Source organism: Martes martes (assembly GCF_963455335.1).
Source record: "Martes martes genome assembly, chromosome: 12".
Taxonomy (NCBI): domain Eukaryota; kingdom Metazoa; phylum Chordata; class Mammalia; order Carnivora; family Mustelidae; genus Martes; species Martes martes.
Genome location: NC_137900.1, coordinates 25,748,690 through 25,770,700, shown reverse-complemented (window position 1 = coordinate 25,770,700; position 22,011 = coordinate 25,748,690). Strand labels below are relative to the sequence as shown.

General features: G+C 34.9%; 1 protein-coding gene across 4 annotated transcripts in view; it reads left to right on the top strand.

Moving 5' to 3' along the window:
• The window catches only part of GKAP1 (G kinase anchoring protein 1), a 75,931-nt gene that overhangs the window by 12,948 nt on the left and 40,972 nt on the right, over nt 1–22,011 (top strand). For all 4 annotated transcript variants that reach the window (XM_080820713.1, XM_080820712.1, XM_080820715.1 and 1 more), the window contains 4 exons: nt 7–150; nt 10,252–10,329; nt 14,794–14,917; nt 17,211–17,233. In XM_080820713.1, coding sequence (XP_080676839.1) covers nt 7–150; nt 10,252–10,329; nt 14,794–14,917; nt 17,211–17,233 — 369 coding nt within the window. The remainder of the gene's footprint in view (nt 1–6; nt 151–10,251; nt 10,330–14,793; nt 14,918–17,210; nt 17,234–22,011) is intronic.

Here is a 22,011-nt window from a genome sequence, read left to right as displayed (position 1 = left end):
TCATAGCTCAGGAATCTTGCTTTTAAGAAAATTCCCCAGAAATCCTCCCATGCCATTTGTAATCCTCAACATGAGCTTTCATTACCAAACCCAGTGCAGAAGGATTCACGAGAAGAAAATTGGCAAGAGTGGAGGCAAAGAGATGAGCAGGTACAGTTAAGTAAATCAGATTATTTTGCTTTGTATTTCAGTGAATTTATGCATTTTAAAATGATAGTGCATCTGAGTCCATGACACCACTGTTCTGAGGAGCATTTTATATTGGATTAATTCACACATCTTTGTACTTTTAATAAGAGGTTCTGTTTTTCATCCACTAAGAAAAGATTGATACATTTATTATTTTGTTAGCTTTGGCAATTCAAAGCAGTTATTTTGTGAGTTTTCAATTCATCTGCCTTTTTACAAATGGGGGAGAGATTGGGAAGGTAAAATAACAGGATTAAATTATATTTCAGGTAAAAAAAATCAGTATTTGTAGGGTCCAAGGTCTCTTGTTAAAAATACTCAGTTATAATTTTGCTTCAAAAAGGAAGACTTTAAAGGGGAAGATTTCCTTTTCAACTTTTTTTTGAAAAATTTATTTATTTGTTTATTTGAGAGAAAGAAAGCATGAGCAGGGGAGAGGAGCAGATGGGGAGGGAGAAGCAGATTCCCCACTGAGCAGGGAGCTCAATGCAGGGCTCTATCCCTGGACCCTGGGATCATGAAGACAGATGCTTAAGCTGCTGAACCACCCAGGAGCCCCCTCGTTTTTAACTTCGATGTACAATAGTTTATGGCATTTGTTAGTTTCTTTAACCTATTTACATGACACATTGTGCTTCTGTTAAATAAATATTATTAATAACAAAACCAAATAGATGATTTTTTTAAAGATTTTATTTATTTATTTGACAGAGAGCGAGATCACAAGTAGGCAGAGAGGCAGGCAGAGAGAGAGGAGGAAGCAGGCTCCCCGCTGAGCAGAGAGCCCGATGCGGGACTCGATCTCAGGATCCTGAGATATGACCTGAGCCGAAGGCAGAGGCTTAACCCACTGAGCCACCCAGGCGCCCCAAATAGATGATTTTTAAGATCAGTCAATTCTGGTGTGTGTGCTGTTCAGGAAAATAACATACTAACCCTGGAATGTACTCTAGGAGATGCTGTATGTGTGGGAAATGAATAGTAATTTATTTGCTTACCTGTCAAACTGGCAGTTGATCTGTTGGGAATAGGTATTGTTCTAGCAGATGTTTGGTTTAGTAGAGTACTATACCCATCATGCTTTGGTTACCAGTTTTGAAAGAATTAGAACATACTAAACTGCACTCTTAACACAAAAACTATATTAGTTAAAACATTTTTGTTAGGATTTTGTAATGCCTTAGGTGCATCATCACAGTGTCAATTATTACACGAGACCTCTGCACAAATGCTGCTTAAAAGATATTTCCAGACGGTGGTATGCTGGATAAATCGTCTTGTGTTAAACCCTCTAGTTTTTATTCGATTATTTCTTTTTTCCTTCTGCAGCATTCATTATGATAGGTTCTTCTGGTTTACAAGTATAAATGTAATGATCTACTTGTTTAGATAGTAATAGAATTGACCAGTGTCTTCACCAGAGAGAATTTCTCCCAGTGCCCAAAGGGCACTGGAAAATTAATGAAGGAAAACTGCTCAAATTTGCACCAAAATAAATTTCATGTAATGTGGCAACTTGAGCACAGATATTTGATTACCCTTCTTCCTGCCCCCACTGAATGCTGCCAAAATGACCAGGTAATTATGAAAAGGAAATAGTTGACTTGGCCCTGACCCTGTACAAGAATGTTATCCCAGGCTCAGGAACTTCAGAGGATTTCTGCTGGGTATACTCTTGATGGGTCACTTAGGAAAACCTGGTACCGTATTTGGAATTCTCACTTGCAGGAAAATAATCAAGGTCTTGGGAGATAGAGTAGATCCTTGGATAATTATATTGGTAAGTGAAGAATAGATAAGGGCAGGCTTTGGAACAGATGGATAGGAAACCATTTGGAATCTATTTTACTATGTGGCATAACAGATTTTAAAAGTAGGAACCAGGGAGTGACTAGACTAGGCAGAAAGCACATAGTATGGTGGGTGTTCTCCCTGACACAGTAAAGGAATAACACGAGAAATTCCAGTATTGAGGGAGATGAGACAAAGAGATGGCTGTAGAAAGCTTGTTTGTTATGTGGCTACTTATTTCAAACACAAAAGAGAAATTTTGCTAAGACAAACTTTACTACTTTTAAATCACCAAGGCAATTTTACATCAGTTAAGCCTGAGCATAAAATCTGAGAGCTGGTATTAAATAGCAGCTAGGTGGACAGTAATGAAGCATCCATTCCTTCTCCATGTGAGCAAACACTGGATCCTAGTTGATCTCACATCAACTGAAGCAATTTGTGCCCCACAAAAGGAAAAGAACATTGTACTTCGTGTCCAAAGTGAAAGTATACTTTGAAACAGATTTATTATAGGAAGCAAAATTTGCTTGTAGACGCTACCTGTTCTTTTGCCTTAATAAAAACCCAGGGGCTAGAACATCTTGTAAAAGTCAAGGAGATTAGTAATGTTATAAAGCAAGGTGAGGTGGTAGACTGAGATGAAAAGTGGACAAGAGAAACTGAAAGGGAGGGAAGTGGGTGAAATAAAAAATTGGGGAAATAAAATCATAGCAGAATTCAAAATTTCATTAGATTAAAGAACAGACTATACACTGAAGAAGATTGAGTCAGTTGTATGGAGGAAATCTGAGCTATATTTTGCCAATATAATCAACATGATAGATTGGAACACAGAAGTGAAATCCAACAGAGGCATAATTAGTGTCCCTACAACAACAATAGAGGCAGTCATTAAAGATAATATTGATACTGGGTGATGGACATTGAGGAGGGTATGTCCTATGGTGAGTGCTGTGAATTATGTTAAGACTGACGAGTCACAGACCTGTACCCCTGGAACAAATAATACATTATATGTTAATAAATTAAAATAAATAATCTTTTAAAAAAACCAAAGATAATACTGATAGAAATTTTCCTAAGCTAAGTAAAGTTCTCCAGTCTGAGCTTGAAAGAACTTAAGCCTTTTTTAAAGACTTTTTGGGGAAAACTTTTAAAAAGACTTTTAAAAAGATTCTAATTTTAAGAATGAGAGCAAAATAGTACTTTGTGTATATATATGTGTGTTACATATGTGTGTGTATGTATGTGTGTACATATGTGTGTGTATATATGTGTGTACATATGTATATATACTCTGTATGTATATACACCCACACACGGGAGAAAACAAGATGAAAAATCAGGCTGGCTACTTTAAATGCCAGAATTGAAATGCTAGGACCAAGAGTTCCATATCTGGCGAGGGTGTCATTTTTGTGAAGGCTAAAGAAATGCATTTCTAGACGTGAAAGGGCTAAGGAGGCATACCGCCAGTATCCTTTCTGCAAACTCTTCTGAGATATGCTCCTGCCAATTAAAAGGCAAATCTAAATAAAGAGCACAACAATTGGAAAACACCAGTGGCAAGCATTGAAACCAATTTAGTGCAGAATTAACTCTTAAGTTGCGATTGTAAATGCTTGTTAAAGAGAAATCGACTCAGTTGAAAAATTTGTCTAAAGTGAAATCCCTGTTTTTGAATACAAAAATTAGGAAGGAAATTGGTTGGAGAAGCCAGTGGGTATTTTAAAATTTTTCATAATGGTAACAAGATACATAGTTTCAAGTGTGATTTTTTTTTTATTTTAAAGAGAACAATTTTTCATTCTATGAGCTTAAAATCAGTTGAAGAAAAAAAGTTAAACCTGGTCCATATAAGCAAAGCGACAAAGTCCAGGAATATGCAAGGAAGCCTTTGAAATAAGGTATAAAAAAGAATAATAGACATTTCATTTAATAAATAAATGTAAAGAGTTGAATTTATTCATTAAAAGACCAATATAGACCAACTGCCTGGACCACATTTTGATCTTAATTCTTATCTTTTCCTTAACATTAAAAATTGTAACATATTAACCCTGAAAGGAAAGGTTCAGGCTGTTCAGGATACTGTGTGTTTTGCTGAGGTATGCTATGAAAGCTGCTGGAAATTGTAGAGATAATCTTTAAAGCACTATTAGTGTTTAAAGAAATGTTTTATCTCATTTTCCCTCTCATAGACTTGTATGTGCCCAGTGTACTTCAGCATGGAAAGATAGTCTTATATTTCCTTTTTCTTTGCAGAGTTGTATGCATCAAAAGTGGTATTTGCTTCACACTTGAAATGGGTGAATTTTATGTGGTACATGAAATACGTTAATTATATCTCATTAAAGCCATTTTTAAAAAAGGTGAATAGTCCGTGGCTTTGATTTAGTTATATTTATAATTTTTACTACTTCTTTTAATACTCAATTAAGATCAAGAAACATCCTCTTCACCAGTATCTGTTGCCTGGGAATAAACCTCTGTGTAGATGTTGTTTTCCTTTATTCATGATACATTGATATTGCTGATTTCAGTGGACTTTATGTTAAGTCCACATCATGGCTCAAAAACAAATTGAATAGAAAAATTTCTACTCACGGATTTTTTAGTGATAAACTGATAAAATATCATTGTATATTTCTTCCTCTTATTGATTCAATATCTTATTGAAACTGGTTTTGTCCAGCTCTAAAGTGAAATATCGGCTAGCATGTGCACAATCGTAATTGTTCTTGTACAGTGAAACCTCCGGTCCATCTGATAAAGGTATTTTGCCAATAGCTTATGTTTTTTGTTTGTTTGTGATTGTGATATTTGTCATTAACCTCATGGCTGGTATAAGAAGTCCCTTGAAAATTTTTTGATTTGCACTTGTTTCCCTATAAGGTGTGCAAATTCATAAATCCTCTGTATTTTTTGGCTCTTTCTTTAGCAACAAAATCCATCACCTTTGTTCTGGAAAAGGCATTATGTGGTGCTTGTTCTGGAAAGACTTATACAAGTTATTGTGCTTCGAAAGTGAAACAAAAACTATGGTGTCTTCAGGCCACTGGTCTGACCATGTTTCATAGCAGGCAGCTAGGAACAAATATATTGGCTCAATAAATCAAAATTTCAAATGCTCACTATCATAATTTGAAATGCTCACTATCATAATTTTCTACTTATAATGTATAGTCTGACACATACAGATTTATGTTCTATATTCACTGTGTTAGAATTCTGTTCACTTAAAAATTCATGGTGTTTCTATAAGTAGCATTATTTACAGTTCTGTTTTCCTTCCTACTTTTAATCCTTCAGTAAATCATTAAACCATTTTTGTTACTTGGGCGCATAATAAAGCATACAACAAAAATGCAGATTTAAAAAATGTAAACAACACTTAGAAGACATGAAGATACTTTATCAAAATAAGCTGAACCTAATAATTAGTGTGTACACACAGATCCAATTTTTGTAGAACGTTGACAGCCTTTAAAATTATAATGTTCGGGGCGCCTGGGTGGCTCAGTGGGTTAAAGCCTCTGCCTTCGGCTCAGGTCATGATCCTGGGGTCCTGGGATTGAGCCCCACATCGGGCTCTCTGCTCGGCAGGGAGCCTGCTTCCCCCTCTCTCTCTGCCTGCCTCTCTGCCTACTTGTGATCTCTGTCTGTGAAATAAATAAATAAAAATCTTAAAAAAATTATAATGTTCAATAAGAATATTAGAAGATTTTTGGAAAAATAATTCTGCCTTCCTGATTAGTGAAAGATATGTGGTCCACACTCTGAAGCTCATGGAGTTAGAGGACCACAGGGCAGTGCTGCTGTTGTGGCTAAAGAAACAATTGACTGTAAGCATTAGATTGTCTTCAGAATGGTGTTCTGTGTTGTGTTACAAAATCCTGTCCCCCCCCCCCACCAAAAAAACAAAAAACAAAAAACAAAATCCTGTTCCCATGATGCCTATGGGAAATGAGGAGTAACTCCTCATTTGGAATTTGTTTTGCTTGTATGTAAAATGGGTAAAATTGTTATGGTACTTAGACTTACAAATTATTTTTTTTAGATCTAGTTCCAAAAAACTTGCTGGACTTCCCATTTTTCATTGGTTCTTCATATTAACTGATCATAAGCCCTTGAGCTATAGGTTTGTTTAAATAGAAAAAACATGTTTTATTGCTAGGTGGGGAGTAGGAGTAGGCAATGAAGGAAGCCAGCTGAAAGGGGATCTGAAGTACTCCTTCTTGGGCACATGTAAGTATCTTCTTCAGTCTTGTAGGCATTGTAGTACCTACTATTTCTTCTTCTTCTTTTTTTTTTTCCTACTATTTCTTCTTTGTCTTCCTTTCCTCCTCCCTGTAAGTGCTGCGGAAATCTCAATCTGCAGACTTAATAGAAGATACTTTTTTAAAAATCATGGTGGTTTTGCATTTTCTTGCCTGGTACCTATCTTCCAGACTCAGACTGTCCCCCCTCTCAGTTCTGTCTGTACATGTACTGATGAATTAGGTTGACAACTATATTTATAGTAGTCTTATGATTAACGCTGTGAGATATGTTAAGAGAATTTAGAATCATGTTTTCTTTCTCTTTCTTATTGTTTTTGTGTTGTGCTGCCATTCTTCCTGTTATCTAGGATCACAAATCTTATCTTTGATTCTTTCTTCTTTCATATTCAGTCAGTGTTCTAAAACTTGGTCATTCTTTTCTAGGATATAGCCTTCTTTATTTTCTGCACTTTTATGTTCTGGTTCAAGTTTCTGTATGCTGAGATTACAGATGTTTAGCCAAACGCATTGATTCTAAGCCTTCGTTTTTCTGATGTTCCAGTTTAATTCTTTAAAATTACTTTCATCAGCAATTCTCTTTCATCTGTCCTGAGTCCCTACTTTTTAGGGAGTGCCAGGAATCTAATTCTGCCCTACCTAAGCAACCTCATTTTCCACTATTCTCCATTGTAGAGGAGGGGAATTCCAATTTACCGTATGTGTGTCTTGTGCCAGGCAGGCACTGGGTTAGGCACTTTACATGTATTAATAGCTTTAAATCTTTAAAACTGCTCTGTATGTTGATATTTCTATTTCCTTTTTATATATGAAGTAATTCATATTTATAGAAATCATGTAATTTGCCCAAGGTCAGTTAACATACATGGAATTGGAATTTAAATGATCTACCTGAGTGTTCTCCCAAAGCCTGGGTTTTGTCTACATTTCTCTCTATTGAATTCACACTTTATCAGGTATCCCCTTTCTTTGGAGTATCCCATAATGCATCCATTTTTAATATCATATCTTTGTTCACTTGGCTCTTCTGAAATTCTTCGATTCCTTTTTCTACCTCTCCAAATTATATCTACCATTTATGGACAAACAAATTAATGTCTTTTTGGTATGCCTTTCTGAATTTTATTTGTCATGTATGTTTTTTCCTCCACTTTTGTAGCATTTTCAATATTTTATTCTATTTCCTGTGCTTCGTATGTGTTAGTTTTCTGTCCACAACTGGAGCAGAAATTCTTTGAGGGCAAAAGCTGCTTTAAAGCCCTACAAGCAAGGCACATAGAAGGTTGTCCATTATCTTATTAGTTGATTGATCATATGGACATTTTTGGAAAATTTGTTCTAGATTTTAAAGATTTAAATTGAAACTTTAATCATTTTTGCCTACTTGTGTTTCCTTGTATACGTTTGTGTTAAAAATTGAAAGCTCTGAACTGCTGCATTTAGAATCAAATGCTAAGGAGACTTTTCACTTTAAAAGTTCTATTCAGTTTTTTTCATGCTATTAGAATCAGCTACTTTAATATTTAAGTTCTTGAGTTAATAGGAAAAAGAATAGTGACATCTTCTAGTTGACTCCCAACTCTTTAATCTGTTCTCCTGCTTATTAACTAATTTTTGGAATATCAGTCAGAATATATAACATATTGGAAATAATATTAAATGCCCTTTCTATAAATGTAAAATGTCATTAATATGGATTAAAAATTCAGCGGTAAATTGAACTGGCTTTGATCAGAATAAACTTAAATAGTTTTGTTACTTTATCTGTGTTGGGATGACTTCTTGACTTTACTTACAAAGAAATATTTTATACTCTGTTTGCTTTGAGTTTAGGTGGAGAAATAGATGTAGACTCTATTTTTTAAAGATTTATTTATTTAGAGAGAGAGAGAGAGTGCAGGGGTAGGGGGAGGAGCTGAGGGAGAGGGAGAGAATCCCAAGCAGACTCTGCACTGATTGTGGAGTCTGATGCAGGGCCCAGTGCCATGACTCTGAGATCACAACCTGAGCTGAAACCAAGAGTCTGATGCTCAGTGGACTGCACCACTCAGGCACCCCTGATGTAAACTTTTTTGTGTAATGCTAACATGAATCCAATTCTTTTTTACTTTATAACATACTGTTTTTTAATATCTCTTGTATTATAAATATTTGGAAGGTTACTACTTTTTCCGGATGATTACTATCTTGGATTAATTCTTCAATTTATTTTAGTTTTATAGAAATATGCACAGTTTACTCTGGGTTTAACCATATTTTCTAGAGCTATATACCCTTATTTACCATTTAATTCTAATTGCATTTTTTCTGTGATAAACCTAATCTTTCCCCCTTCTTTTTGTTGTCATAGTGTAGGTTTAGATGAGATGCTTTCAAAGGGATAACTTAGTTAGGAATAAAAACTTTAGTTCAGTTGTGTCTGTGTGGCTCAGTGGGTTAAAGCCTCTGCCTTCGGCTCGGGTCATGATCCCGGGGTCCTGGGATCGAGCCCCTCATCGGGCTGTCTGCTCAGTGGGGAGCCTGCTTCCCCCTCTCTCTCTGCCTACTTGTGATCTCCCTCTGTCAAGTAAAAAAATAAAATCTTAAAACAAACAAACAAACAAAAAAACTTTAGTTCATGGTATCCAGTGTTTACATTTTTCTAATTTTTAAGTTTTTCCTTGGAGATAAATCATTCCTTTTTGGAGTCAATTTCTGTTTTAGTTTAGAATTTTTTGTCATTAAGCAATAGAAATAATTCCAATTACTGTTGGCTGAAGTAATTTGTTGAAAGGATTCACCGATCTGAATTAAGAACTAAACAAGTGTGTCTTGGGGGAGATGGAAGCTTAAGCATTCTGGAATGCTTAGAGATGTGAACCAGTAGAACTAGTATGCTCACTTATAGAGGCTGTCACATCAGATGATCAAACACCATTTGCTTTGTATTTGTTCTCAAAATTTAATTCCTAGGACATCAAAAAAGAGTTGAATCCCTTGCCACCACCCTGTCCTTGATGATGGTAGTTTGGATGTTTGTGTGGGTTTGGTGATGGGTAGTATACAGGGTTATGTGATTGGCTGTCCTACTAGAATCACAGGACATTGGGGTGAAGTATAGCTATTCACAGGGAAAAAGGAAGGGATTCTGGACAAACACTAGAGATGTCCACTAAATTTGTGCCTTTATTATCTAGTCCACATAGGTTGACACATCCATGTACACAAATCTAGGAAGTTTACTCCTGTTATGTGGCAACTCTCCTGTTTTCAGCTGCACTTATAACCTTGTCTCCGATGGTGGAAACCAAAGTTTCATTCAGCTACCATAGCAATTCTGTCTGGTAATTTTGGAGAGTAATTTGATCAGTTGATAGTAGGAGCTAGAATGTAAGAAATTAAGATGATTTTGAGTAGTGGGAAAGAGGAACCAAAAGATATAGATCACAAATTAAAGAATTATTTTTTTATTGTATTAGATGACCTTAAAGGTAGGACAATCAAATAAAAGGATGGAGGTAGAAAGGTGCACTATAATTTTATTCTGTAACATCAGAGATCTACCAGAACATTTGGTCACCTTATTTAAAGTTTCTGTACCTCTGTGGATTACTTTATATTAAGGGAATGGTATGTTTTATAATGTTTATTGATTATTTTTCAGTTACATTTTTGAGTGGAGGTCACTATTATAATTTTCTGTGTCCTAAACTGGACACCATCATTGACCTCTAATACAGTGTCAATTTCTTTGTAAAATTTTTTTTACTAAAGAAAAAAATTATGTGATATATAATATATAATTGAAGGTGAATAGGGAAATAGAAACCTCAAAATTGGAAGTTTGCTTTCGTATCTTCTGAAAATGACAAGGTTCTCTACTTTGGTGTGGACGATAAATTTGGAGAACCCAGATTGTTTTTTAATGTGTTTTTTTCCCTTTCCTGTATATATTGTCATGGTTATTTAGCTAGTGTGGCATAATTGTGAAACTTTCTTTTTGTTCTAGCTGACATCTGAAATGTTTGAAGCAGATCTTGAGAAGGCATTGTTGCTAAGTAAATTAGAATATGAAGAACACAAAAAGGTATTTACACGTTTATTGATTTAGATATTTCAGAAGTTTAAGTGTTCAGAGGTTAGGACCAACCTTTCTGAAATTTGTATAAAAGTTCTCCATTAAGGCTTGTCCTAAAAATTCACCACTGTAACAAAATATTATTATGAAGTTTTTTAAAAATAATTTTTTAAAAGATTTATCTATTTAGGGGTGGTGGGTGGCTTAGTGGGTTAAAGCCTTTGCCTTCGGCTCACATCATTATCCCATGATCTGAGTGGGGAGCCTGCTTCCCCCTCTCTCTCTCTGCCCTTCCTCTCTGCCTACTTGTGATATCTGTCAAATAAATAAATAAAATCTTTTAAAAAAAGAATATAAAAAAAAAAAGATGTATCTATTTATTTGAGAGAGAGCAGGGGTGGGGAGGAGGAGATGAGGGAAAGAGAGTCCCAACCGGACTCTGTGCTGAGCATGGAGCCCAACATGGGACTTGATCCCATGACCCCAAGACCATGACCCACACGGAAACCAAGAGTTGGGTGCTCAACTGACTGCATCATCCAGGTGCCCTGTTACAGTCCCCCCCCCCAAGATTCATTGTTTATGTACAATACCCAGTGGATTGGAGCATTTTTATTTTTTATTTTTTTAAACATCTTAATTTTATTTTATTCTTTTCAGTGTTCCAAGATTTTTTTGTAACAAGATTATTCCCTAAGTTTTGAGAGGCAACAAACTGAACTTTGGTGATTTGAAATGTTTCCTTAAATTCGTCCACCCAGGGGTGCCTGGGTGGCTCAGTGGGTTAAAGCCTCTGCCTTCGGCTCAGGTCATGATCCTGGAGTCTTGGGATCAAGCCCCACATCGGGCTCTCTGCTCGGCAGGGAGCCTGCTTCCTCCCCTCTCTCTCTCTGCCTGCTTTTCTGCCTACTTGTGATCTCCATCTGTCAAATAAATAAATAAAATCTTTTTTTTTTTTTTAAAGATTTTATTTATTTATTTGACAGATCACAAGTAGGCAGAGAGGCAGGCAGAGAGAGAAGGGAGGAAGCAGGCTCCCTGCTGAGCAGAGAGCCCGATGCGGGGCTCGATCCCAGGACCCTGGGATCATGACCTGAGCCGAAGGCAGAGGCTTTAACCCACTGAGCCACCCAGGCGCCCCTAAATAAATAAAATCTTAAAAAAAAATTCGTCCACCCAAGATGAAGAGAAGAGGGGAAATGAAATTAATAGCAGATGATTTATTTTAACTTATTTTTTAAATTAACAGGAAATAAGTAGATTTAAAAATCTAAATAAGTATGAGTACAGGGGCATCCACTAAGAGACTCTCTGCTGGAGATAACCTAATAATTAAATGGGAGGCCATTCCTGATGTTTTGACCTTGTGAACTCTGAATTTTATCTAAACTGTAATATTGGGCTGTGTGCTGAAGTGCATTGTACAGCTCGAAACTATAGGAACATTTAAGTAAAAGGTAGCATTGGCTTCCAGTTTCTATATTTAAATTGAGCATTTATTTTCATATAATTTGAAACTTTAGTCCTTTATATGCATTGGAATTTTTGGGGGGCTGTAAAATATATTTAGTTTGTGATTGTAGTTGATCATAAGTGACCCTGGTCATGCTTAAGGGCCTTTAGACTATGTCATTGTATACTAGCTCCTTCACTTAAGATGAAGGGAAGAGAGGAACTAAAATTTATAGCAGGTGCTTTTGCTTTTTACTTGTATTTCAAGGGAAAAGGATGAAAGACTTTGTGTATTATATGTGTTCATTTCATTTTCCGTGTCCCTATTCCTGTTATCCTGAATAATCAAGAATAACTATGATCCTTATTGTTAGTTGCCCATTTAAACACAAAGCTGGCAATTAGAAAAATGAATACAGCTAGCTTTTGTGTTATTTAATTATTAAAATGGACTTTCAGGGCGCCTGGGTGGCTCAGTAGGTTAAGCCTCTGCCTTCAGCTCAGGTCATGATCCTGGGATCCTGGGTCCTGGGATCGAGTCCCGCATCGGGCTCTCTGCTCAGCGGGGAGCCTGCTTCCCCCTCTCTCCTTCTCTGCCTGCCTCTCTGCCTACTTGTGATCTCTGTCTATCAAATAAATAAATAAAATCTTTAAAAAAAAATGGACTTTCAAGTTACACTGGAAAAGTATAAAAAAATTCTTCTGACTTGCTTAATTCAGAGATAAAATTTATCAAATAGAGTATTATCATATAATAATTTATTGTTGTAAGATATATGTCTAGATTCTAGAGCTAACAGAACTAATTATGTCTTTAGTCTATATTGCTTTATGTAGATGGTGCTGATAAAATATCATGCTCCCAGCCAGTTTTCTTGGCATGCTCATAGGCCTGCTACCCAAAAGCATTGGTTCTATCAGACATTAATGACTTTCAGAAAAGGAAGGAACTCTTGATGTATGCAATGGTTAGTTTGATGTGATTGCATTAATGTAGTAATTGAATTTTAAGTCAGTATTCCAATAAAATAACTGTGATTCTTTTAGTGTATTTTTTTTAGGAACTAAAGTTTGGGATGGCATTTTCTTTCTTTTTTTTTTTTTAAGATTTTATTTATTCATTTGACAGAAAGAGATCACAAGTAGGCAGAGAGGCAGAGAGAGAGGGGGAAGCAGGCTCCCCGCCAAGTAGAGAGCCTGATGCTGGGCTCGATCCCAGGACCCTGAGATCATGACCTGAGCCGAAGGCAGAGGCTTAACCCACTGAGCCACCCAGGCACCCCATCTTTCTTTCTTTCTTTCCTTTTTTTTTTTCTTTACTTACTTTAGAATAGAGAGTACACATGGAGAGGAGGGGCAGAGGGAAAAAATCTCAAGCACACTCCTCACTGAGTGTGGAGCCCAATGTGGGGCTCAGTCTTATGGACATGGATCTGAGTCAGAAATTAAGAGTTGGATGCTTAACCTGCTGAGCCACCCAGCCACCCCTGGGATGGCATTTTCTTTTCTGTTCTATTACTCATTTGCCAAATATTTTTTTGAATATCCAAAATGTGCAAAGCACGTCATAGAAAGATAAAGACTTGGTCCCAGTGCAGTGGGAATTCAGAAATATGGAAGACTTTTCTTTGCCTTTGATGGGGATGGGTTTTAGAGTATTCTTAAAGAGGAGTCTTAACTAGGTGTATTAAAAGGTCAAGTGTAGGCCAGAGAAAGTAGGCATTGTCAGGGAGAGAGTGGCAAGTGTACAGAATATGTGCACGTAAAGAGTATAGCATCTTTGATTTGAAGTTGCTAAAGACATTTCCTGAAGGATAGGGTGTAAAGAATCATGCCCCAGGCTAAGGAGATTGGGCTTTATAAATCTGTTGGCTGAGAACTATTGAATATTTTTAACTTTTAGATTGATTTCAGGTTTTCGTTTTAGAAACTTATGCTGTAGCCGTGTAGAAGATGGATTGAGGGGCTAAAATGAGAGGGTGTTACAGTGTCCAGCAAAAGAAGAAAAGGAAATGACAGAAGGGCTGAAGAGAACAGAACAGATATAAGAGATCTTTAGGAGATAAACTCCACAAGAGCTTGTGACTGATGTGTATATAAAGTCTACAGGAAGAACAGACACAGGTGACTCAGGTTTCTAGTCTACACAGTTGTATTACAAGGTACTTACTGGAGGATCCAGGAGGGCAGGCAGGGTGAACATATTTTGTTGTGCTGTGCTTACTGAACAGTGCAGCTGAGTTGTCTGTACATACAAAAATCAGTATATAGGTAGAACTTTAAACTTTGAGGAACAATGGGTATAAAGCAAAAGAATAGCTTAAGAATGGAATAATGGTGAGAAGAGTTTGGAAATGAGAAGCCAGTGAAGGAGACTAAGGAGTATTCAGAATGTATTGAGAAAACCAAGAGGTGTTTGAAAAAATAACATCTTTGGATCTGGCATTGTGGGGGAGGTTGACCTTAATTTTAGTGGCAGAGAACAGGGGGAGCCAGATTTGGCGGAGGTGGTGAGAAAGGAAATTGACTATAAATGATTGTCTTAAGTTTGGTCCTGAAATAAAGAAGAGGTGGCAACTAGAAGTTATAAACCACAAAGTATAGCTTTTTGTTTTTATTTTAATGTTTAGGAGGCAAGAGATTGAGTATATAAATAAAAAAGAGCTATCCTGGGGTGGTGCCTGGGTGGTTCTGTCAGTTAAGTGTCTGACTCTTGATTTCAGCTCAGGTCATCGTTTCAGGGTCATGAGATCCAGCCCTGTGTCGGACTCTGTGTTGAGAGTGGCGCCTGCTTAAGATCCTCTCTCTCCCTCTCCATTTGCCCCTCCCCACTGGCATGTGTGCCTTCTCTAAAAAAAAAAAAGAGCTATCCTTTTATACAATTTGGTTAGCTTCATGTATTGATTTTTTAAATTTGCAGTTTACCTTTAAAAAAAAAACTTTAACATATTACCTATAATGGTATGTTGATTTTTTACCAGTGGTAAACCAAACTTAATTATCATTGGTAATTCTTTTTAGGAGTATGAAAATGCTGAAAATGCTTCAACTCAGTCAAAGGTTATGAATAAAAAAGATAAAAGAAAGACTCATCAGGGAAAAGACAAACCTCTCACAGTATCACTAAAAGATTTTCAATCTGAAGGTAATATATGTACAAAATCTATTATGCTAGAGAGACTATTTTAAGTCTTTGTATACTTAAGTTTTAAGTTCCTTGCTAATTTTTAAAATAAGTAAAAATTGTTTTGGTGATGTGTTACTGAGATTGTGAAAAATGTAGACCTGTTTAGAAAGAAACAATGTGAGGGGTAGTTTAAAAACAGTCATTAAATCCCCATAAAATTTCAGTACAAATTTATCTTTTTGTATCTGAATTTGTCCATTTTCTAAAACTCACTGAAAATAAAAATTGTAATTTTTGAGTCATCTTGAAACATGATTATTGCCCTTATAAAGTAAATGGACTTGCACTAGACGAAGAATAGTATTTCACACATTTTTGGTCAACCTCCTCAAATTATTTGGAACTACACCTTAGAAAATTAAAATGCAAATTTTGTAACTTTATAATATCATTTGTATTTTTTTATTGAACAGAGAAGACAAGGAAACTACACCATCCACCAAACTTTTGAAGACAGACCATAAAGTACATTGTTTTTGATGTGAGGAATCATGAAAAACCTGTCTGTGCTGTAAAATATGGTAGCCACTATTCATGTGTGGCAATTTAAATATAAATTAATTAAGAGGAACTAAAATTAAAAAATTCATTAGTTACATTAGCCACATTTCAAATGCTCAGCTACATGTGGCTGGTAGCTTCTACATTAGACAGCACAGGTATGGAATATTACTATCCTTACAGAAAATTTTTTTGGACAGCATTGTGCTTACGCCAGTCAGAATAGTTGCTGACAAAATTAACAGTTGTTTGTTCATTGACAGATTGATCTATTTGACTCAGATGAATTTAGCCTTAATACAGTGGGCATTTGTTCTGTTAGGATTAATAATAATGTAGCAATAATCTAAAAAAAAAACCACAATGAGATACTTTACTGTTTTCAGAAGCAAGCCTATCTGTGAAATTAGGAATAAATTTAAAGCATTATGTTGCTTTGGTTTAAGGATCAGGATTATTTTTCCTATAGTCTGCCTCTCTTACTAAGTTTCTTATTTGAGGTTAAAAGGTCAGATGTATGTTAGCGTTTTCAAGAAAATTTTATATAAAATATAATTAAAAACTAGGCAGAAACATGAAAAGAATGTTTTTTAAAACTTCTTTATTTCTCATATGTTTGATTATAAGTGCTATGTAAATTTATTAGAATGAGAAAGACATCAGTATGGTACTGTTAAAAGGAAGGTAGACAACTATTTCAAGACATGATTAAAGCAGTCATGATTCTCAGGTTCTGGCATCACATTGTATGCTGAGTAAAACACACTAGAAGAATGGCTGTGATGTTAGGAATAAAGAGGAAATTAGGAATAAATAGGATTTTGTAGTTTGAGCTGAAACCTGTGATTTGGACGTTTATTATACTTATAGATCTATTCTGATCAACAGATGTTTAGAGAGCTGTTTTAAATTCTCAGTCATAAGGTTGCTATTCTATTAAATTATTGTTAGTCCTTGAGAATATAAATTTTCTTCTATGTACAAGAAGCAATGTTAAATATTAGATATCCCAGTCATCTCTTATTTAAGTAAGAACACTTGCTCCCTCTGTATACTTTAGTTTCAACCTTGAATCTGTGTGGATTCCCTTGCCTTCGTTTTCCTCATTCTGTAATCCCTTTCCAGAAATGGTGTGTTGTTACAGAATCAATGATTTGCTTAATCAGGGTATATTTTGTATTACCTTCTTTCTTTTATTCATTTTATAAATATACATCAATTTTAAAGATTTTTTACAGTATTATCAAAACACTATGATGTATATTTTTAAAATAAACTAAGAGGTTTAAATGACAAATACTATTCTGCTTTTTTTTTTTCCCACAAAGGCAGTGTTCTATACAATTTTGTAGTTGTAATACCTTGTGATTTCATTTTAGACATATTTGCTTCCCTTTTTGTCCCCCCCAAATTATGTGAAGCCAAAGACCTAAATTATTTGGAGTTCAAATGTTTAAAATTTAATAATACCCTGTGGTATGGGTGGCATTTAACTGAGATACAAGATACAGTCCCTAAGCTGAGCAAATTAGTAATTATATGTTGAAATTTAACATCTTATACCTAGAGAGGGAAATCTGATATCTTAGACAACTCCCAAATGACTTCTGTAACTCTTATTATAATTTTTAAATTCTTCTCAATTACTTTAAATATTTTTACCTATTGGGCATTAATAATTATTAATACTAATAAAATATTAATGGTAATTTTCTTCAATGAACTTTCATCATTTTTTTTTCATTTACAGATACCATTAGTAAAAAGACTGAGGTAAGTGTTATTGTAACCATCTTTATTCTAGAAAACATTTGATGATTTTAAGAATAATACTTCACTATTTGGCCGTAAGTCTTTTTTGAGACTTAGCCATAAAAAGGATAGCCCATAGATTTGTTGTGGATGAATTCAGTCATGTTGAGCTGGCCATTATAAAGTTATAAAATACATTACAGTAGAATAAAAATATTATTCACATGAAGGAGGTGTAATATTATTTGGCTTTAGTATCCTAATTTGTGTGTGTATACACACCCACCCACACCAAAAGGTTACCACATGTAAAGTTAAAATTTTAGGGAAAAGTGGTGTAACACTCCAGTCCTTATTAAAAATATCCTGATATCCTGAAACAATGTCTCAAGATATTTTGGAATTATGGAAATTGTGTGATAAGATGTGATTCTGTAGTTTATAGCTATGGATCATTTACCACTTTTAACATTCACCATTAGAGGGTAGTGCAGCATACACATAACTTCCTAAGGCTATTGATCACTTTTATTTTTAAGACTCCAGTACCAGATTCTACAAACCTTTTAGAATTGGGAGGTACTATAATAAAATATCTTCTAATATTGAGGAAGCTACTAAAAAAAAATGTTAGGAGTTATTTTGACTACTAATCTGAAAGTTTCACTGTTCTGTTATGTATGTATTCTTGTTAGTAATTCCATCGGTTGATTTTTTGACTGGTCAGAGATGTTTCTTGTTTTTACTTTATAATGCATGTATGATTTTTGGTCATTTTTGATACTGTTTCAAGTATTTACTTGACAGGTCAGGGAAATGAAATTATCTCTAGAAAACCACATCTAAATAATTCTGTCACTATGTTAAAAGTATAGTCCTTAACTATGAACAGAAGCACAAAATCAGTATGTTAAAATGGATGGTGGAAATTCTTTTTATTTGAAAACCACTGTCACCATTTTTTAGATTAAAATTTAAATGACCACAAATAGAGTCTGAGTATTCATTTTATGTTTGAAAATGAAAAACATGTACTTTTGGACTGATTCCATTTTTTTAAATCCACTGACTTATTTGGAGGATAGCTTTGTGTAAATAAGAAAGCACATACAAATGGTACACCTATTTCTAAGAGACTGCCAGCAACTGTTAGTGGAGGGAAAAATAATTTTTATAAACTGTGCCATGGTTTTCCTTCTTTCCTGATTTGAAAGAGGAAAAAAAAATCAAACTGACAGGAACTCATGTATTTAATATATTCAGTCTGTGTTGTAGTTAAACAAGCATAGATAGGTGTTATAGCATATATTTTGTCTTTCATTGTAGTTTTAGAGCTGTGCTCTGATTGTCTTCTGTTAATAAATAATTTGAAATGTAATAAAATTCCCTCTGAGTAATCATAATGATTAAGACATTTTCTACTTTTGTAAATGCTGTCTAATTTATTTCCTACATTAACTAAGAAATTGGTCAAAAGAACATGTAATTCACATTATCCTTGATACTTGTTAAAAATATACCAAACTTATATTCCATTTCCATTAGAGTTATTACTCACTTTCTTGGGACTTGAATATTTAGGCGTTGCAGCATTTATGCCTTGAATCTAGGAATCTAGAAGAACTTTTTCAGAGTTCAAAAATAAATCTGAAAAATGTCTGATTTCAAGTCTAAAATGAGATCTGCTTTCTACTCCTAAAAATATACAAGTCTTTGTTATATGTTTGCTCAATAATTGACTTATTCTTTCCATCTGTAATTTGTTACTTATGCCAAGAGATTCCACACCACCCCCCATGGGAACTTTAAAATTCCTAACCTCTGTTGAGAACAGTGTGCATCTCATCCATTCTTTTTAAATCAGGTATTTACTGGATAAAATTCAAAAGAGAAAAGGTTTCTTTTTACTTTATTGCTTGGTGATGAGGAGTACTTGAATTTCTGTATATTCCTCTAACTGCCAACTAAACTTGTTCTCAGGTTGATTTCATTATTCTCCTTTTTCTTTCTCCATACATCTTGATTATGTTATTAATCTCAGTGCTTTCTTTGCAGTCTTTCTCACCTTGAAATGATTAGAAAATTGGCATTTGCAGGAGTAGAGGTTGGGAACAATGAATTTTTCTTCCTTAAATGACCAGGAAATGCTGGTTGCCACTGCTACACCAGTCCCCTATCCATTCTTCAGTATAGTCAAGTACATCCCATAAGAATTCTAGACAGGCAGAATGAATAAAAAATAGGTGCTTGTATGTACCTCTTAGAAGCCTTAACTAATCATGCTTTTTGAGGAGCATTATTTGATCCTTAAAGGTGTTTTTAATTTTCACGTGTTTTGCCTTTTTAAATACTGGTGCTTCAGGGCTTCTCTTTAGCTCCACTTTTATCTTGCTTTCCCAGCCCCAGTCCTTCTGGTACCATTCAGTAGCTTTAAAATTTTTAGTGACCATCATCTGTCTTAAAGTCTTAAAGGTCAAGTCTTCAATATGCTCGAATAGACTATCTCTAGAAGCGTACCCAAGAAGTTCTAACAGTGGTTGTCAAAGGATTAGGGAAGGAGGGCTTATTGGGATAGGAGAAAGGCTTTTCACAATGTAAATTTTTGAAGTTTTCTAGTCTGTCTATGTATTTAAAAATTACATAAAAAATAAAAAGCACTGGGTGAGAGAGGGAATGGGGAACAAACCTGGTCTTATCTGGCTCCATACCCTATTTCCTTTTTGTTGCACAATGCTTCCTGCATGTCTATCTTAGATATATGAGCTTGGATGACTAATTTATTCATTTTAGGTCCTAATTATATTAGCTGAAAAGTACAGTTGACTCTGTTGATTTCTAAAATTATGATAAGTGATCAGTGTGTGATTAAATATTAGATGCTAAAAATTGAACCCTACAGTTAACACTACCGAAACACAGGAGAACAGCAATAATAGCCCATTAAAATTTAAAAGCAAATAAATTCTACATAGTTTTTAAAATCTCACCTAAAATCTGGCTTTATCTAAGCAACTCAACCTGTTTCCTACTCTTCAATGTCCTGAACTCATTTTTGTTCCCATGCCTTCCCTTATTTGTCTTGATTATACTTCCCTTATTTGTGTTGTTAACCCTGGCTCCATAACTCAGGGGTTAGAACACTGGTCTTGTATACTTGTTAACCCTCTCTCTTTTGTTGTAAGTAAGAGAAGCCCAACTCAATACAACATAAGCGAGAAAAAGATGCTTATTTGGTTGGTATAACAAACCGGGAAGGAGGATAGGGCAAGAGCCTCTTTATTTGAAGTAAAGCATACAGTATGTTATTCTTTGGTCTGGCTCTTTCCCTCCCAGAATGTTGAAGGTTCATTGATGTTGTTGTGTGTACCTTTTCATGTTAAATTGTATTCTATGATATCATAATATGTTTGTTTATTTTCCTGTTGATAGACATTTCGTGTTTTTTTTTTTTTTGCCATTTTGAATAAGGCTATTAGAAGATTTTTTTTAAAGCAACTTTATTTAGGGGCACCTGGCTGGCTCAGTTGGTAGAGCATGTGACTCTTGAACTTGGGGTCATGAGTTTGAGCCCCATGTTGGGTATAAAGATGACTTAAACAAAATATTTTAAAAACACAGCTTTATTTAGGTATAGTTTACATACTTCAGAGTTATCCATTAAAGTGTATAGTTCAGCTGATTTTAGTATATTTACAGAGTTGTACAGCCATTACTGTAATCTAGTTTTAGAATATTTCTGTCATCCCCATAATAAACCTCATGCTTCTTACTAGTTATTGCCCATACCTCTTCTGTCCTAACCCCCTCCCCCAACTTAGGTAACCACTATATCATCTGTATTGATTTGCCTGTTCTGGACATTTAATATAATGGAATCATAAGAATGTGGTTTTTGAGATTTCTTACATTAAGCCTGATGTTTTTTTAAGGTCATTCATATTGTAACATCTATCGGTACTTCCTTCCTTTTTATCACTAATAGTATTCCATTGTATTTGATTTTATTTACACATTAATCACTTGGATATTTGGGGTGTTTCCACCTTTTTTTTTTTTTAAGTAGGCTCCTTGCACAGTGTGGAGCCCAATGCAGGGCTTGTACTCACAACCTGAGATCAAGACCTGAGCTGAAATCAAGAGTCAGATGCTTAACCGACTGAGCCACTCAGGTGCCCCGGTTGTTTCCACTTTTTAAATTATGAACAATGCTGCTATGAACATCCATGTACAAGGCTTTATATGTTTAATTTCTCTTAGGTAGAAACCTAAGAATGAAATTGCTGTGTCATGGGGTGGATATATGTTTGCTTATTTGTTTTTCTTTCATTTTTAAAAATTTGAATATAGTCGATGCACAATGTTACATTAGTTTCAGTTATATAATACAGTGATTTGACAAGGTATATGTTATATGTTCATCACAAGTGTAAGCTACTATCTGTCACCATATAATACTGTTACAGTATCATTGGCTATATTCTTTATGCTGTGTCTTTTATTCTCTTGGTGTATGTTTAACTGTAAGGAACTACTGAAGAGTTTTCCAAAGTAGATATACTGTTTTAGACTCGTTAGAGGTATAAGAGTTTGTGAAATAAGGGAAGTTATTTTTGCATTCCTGGTACGAAGGCTGACAGAAGGTTTTTTATTATCCTAGCTTTAGTTCCTTTCGCTATAGATGAAGAAACAGTTTCAATAATTATTTGTATTTTTGTATGCCACTAACTGTAATTAAAATCAAAATGCTTTTTACAGTAATATAATGATACCTAGGAATAAATTTCATTAAAATGTGTAAG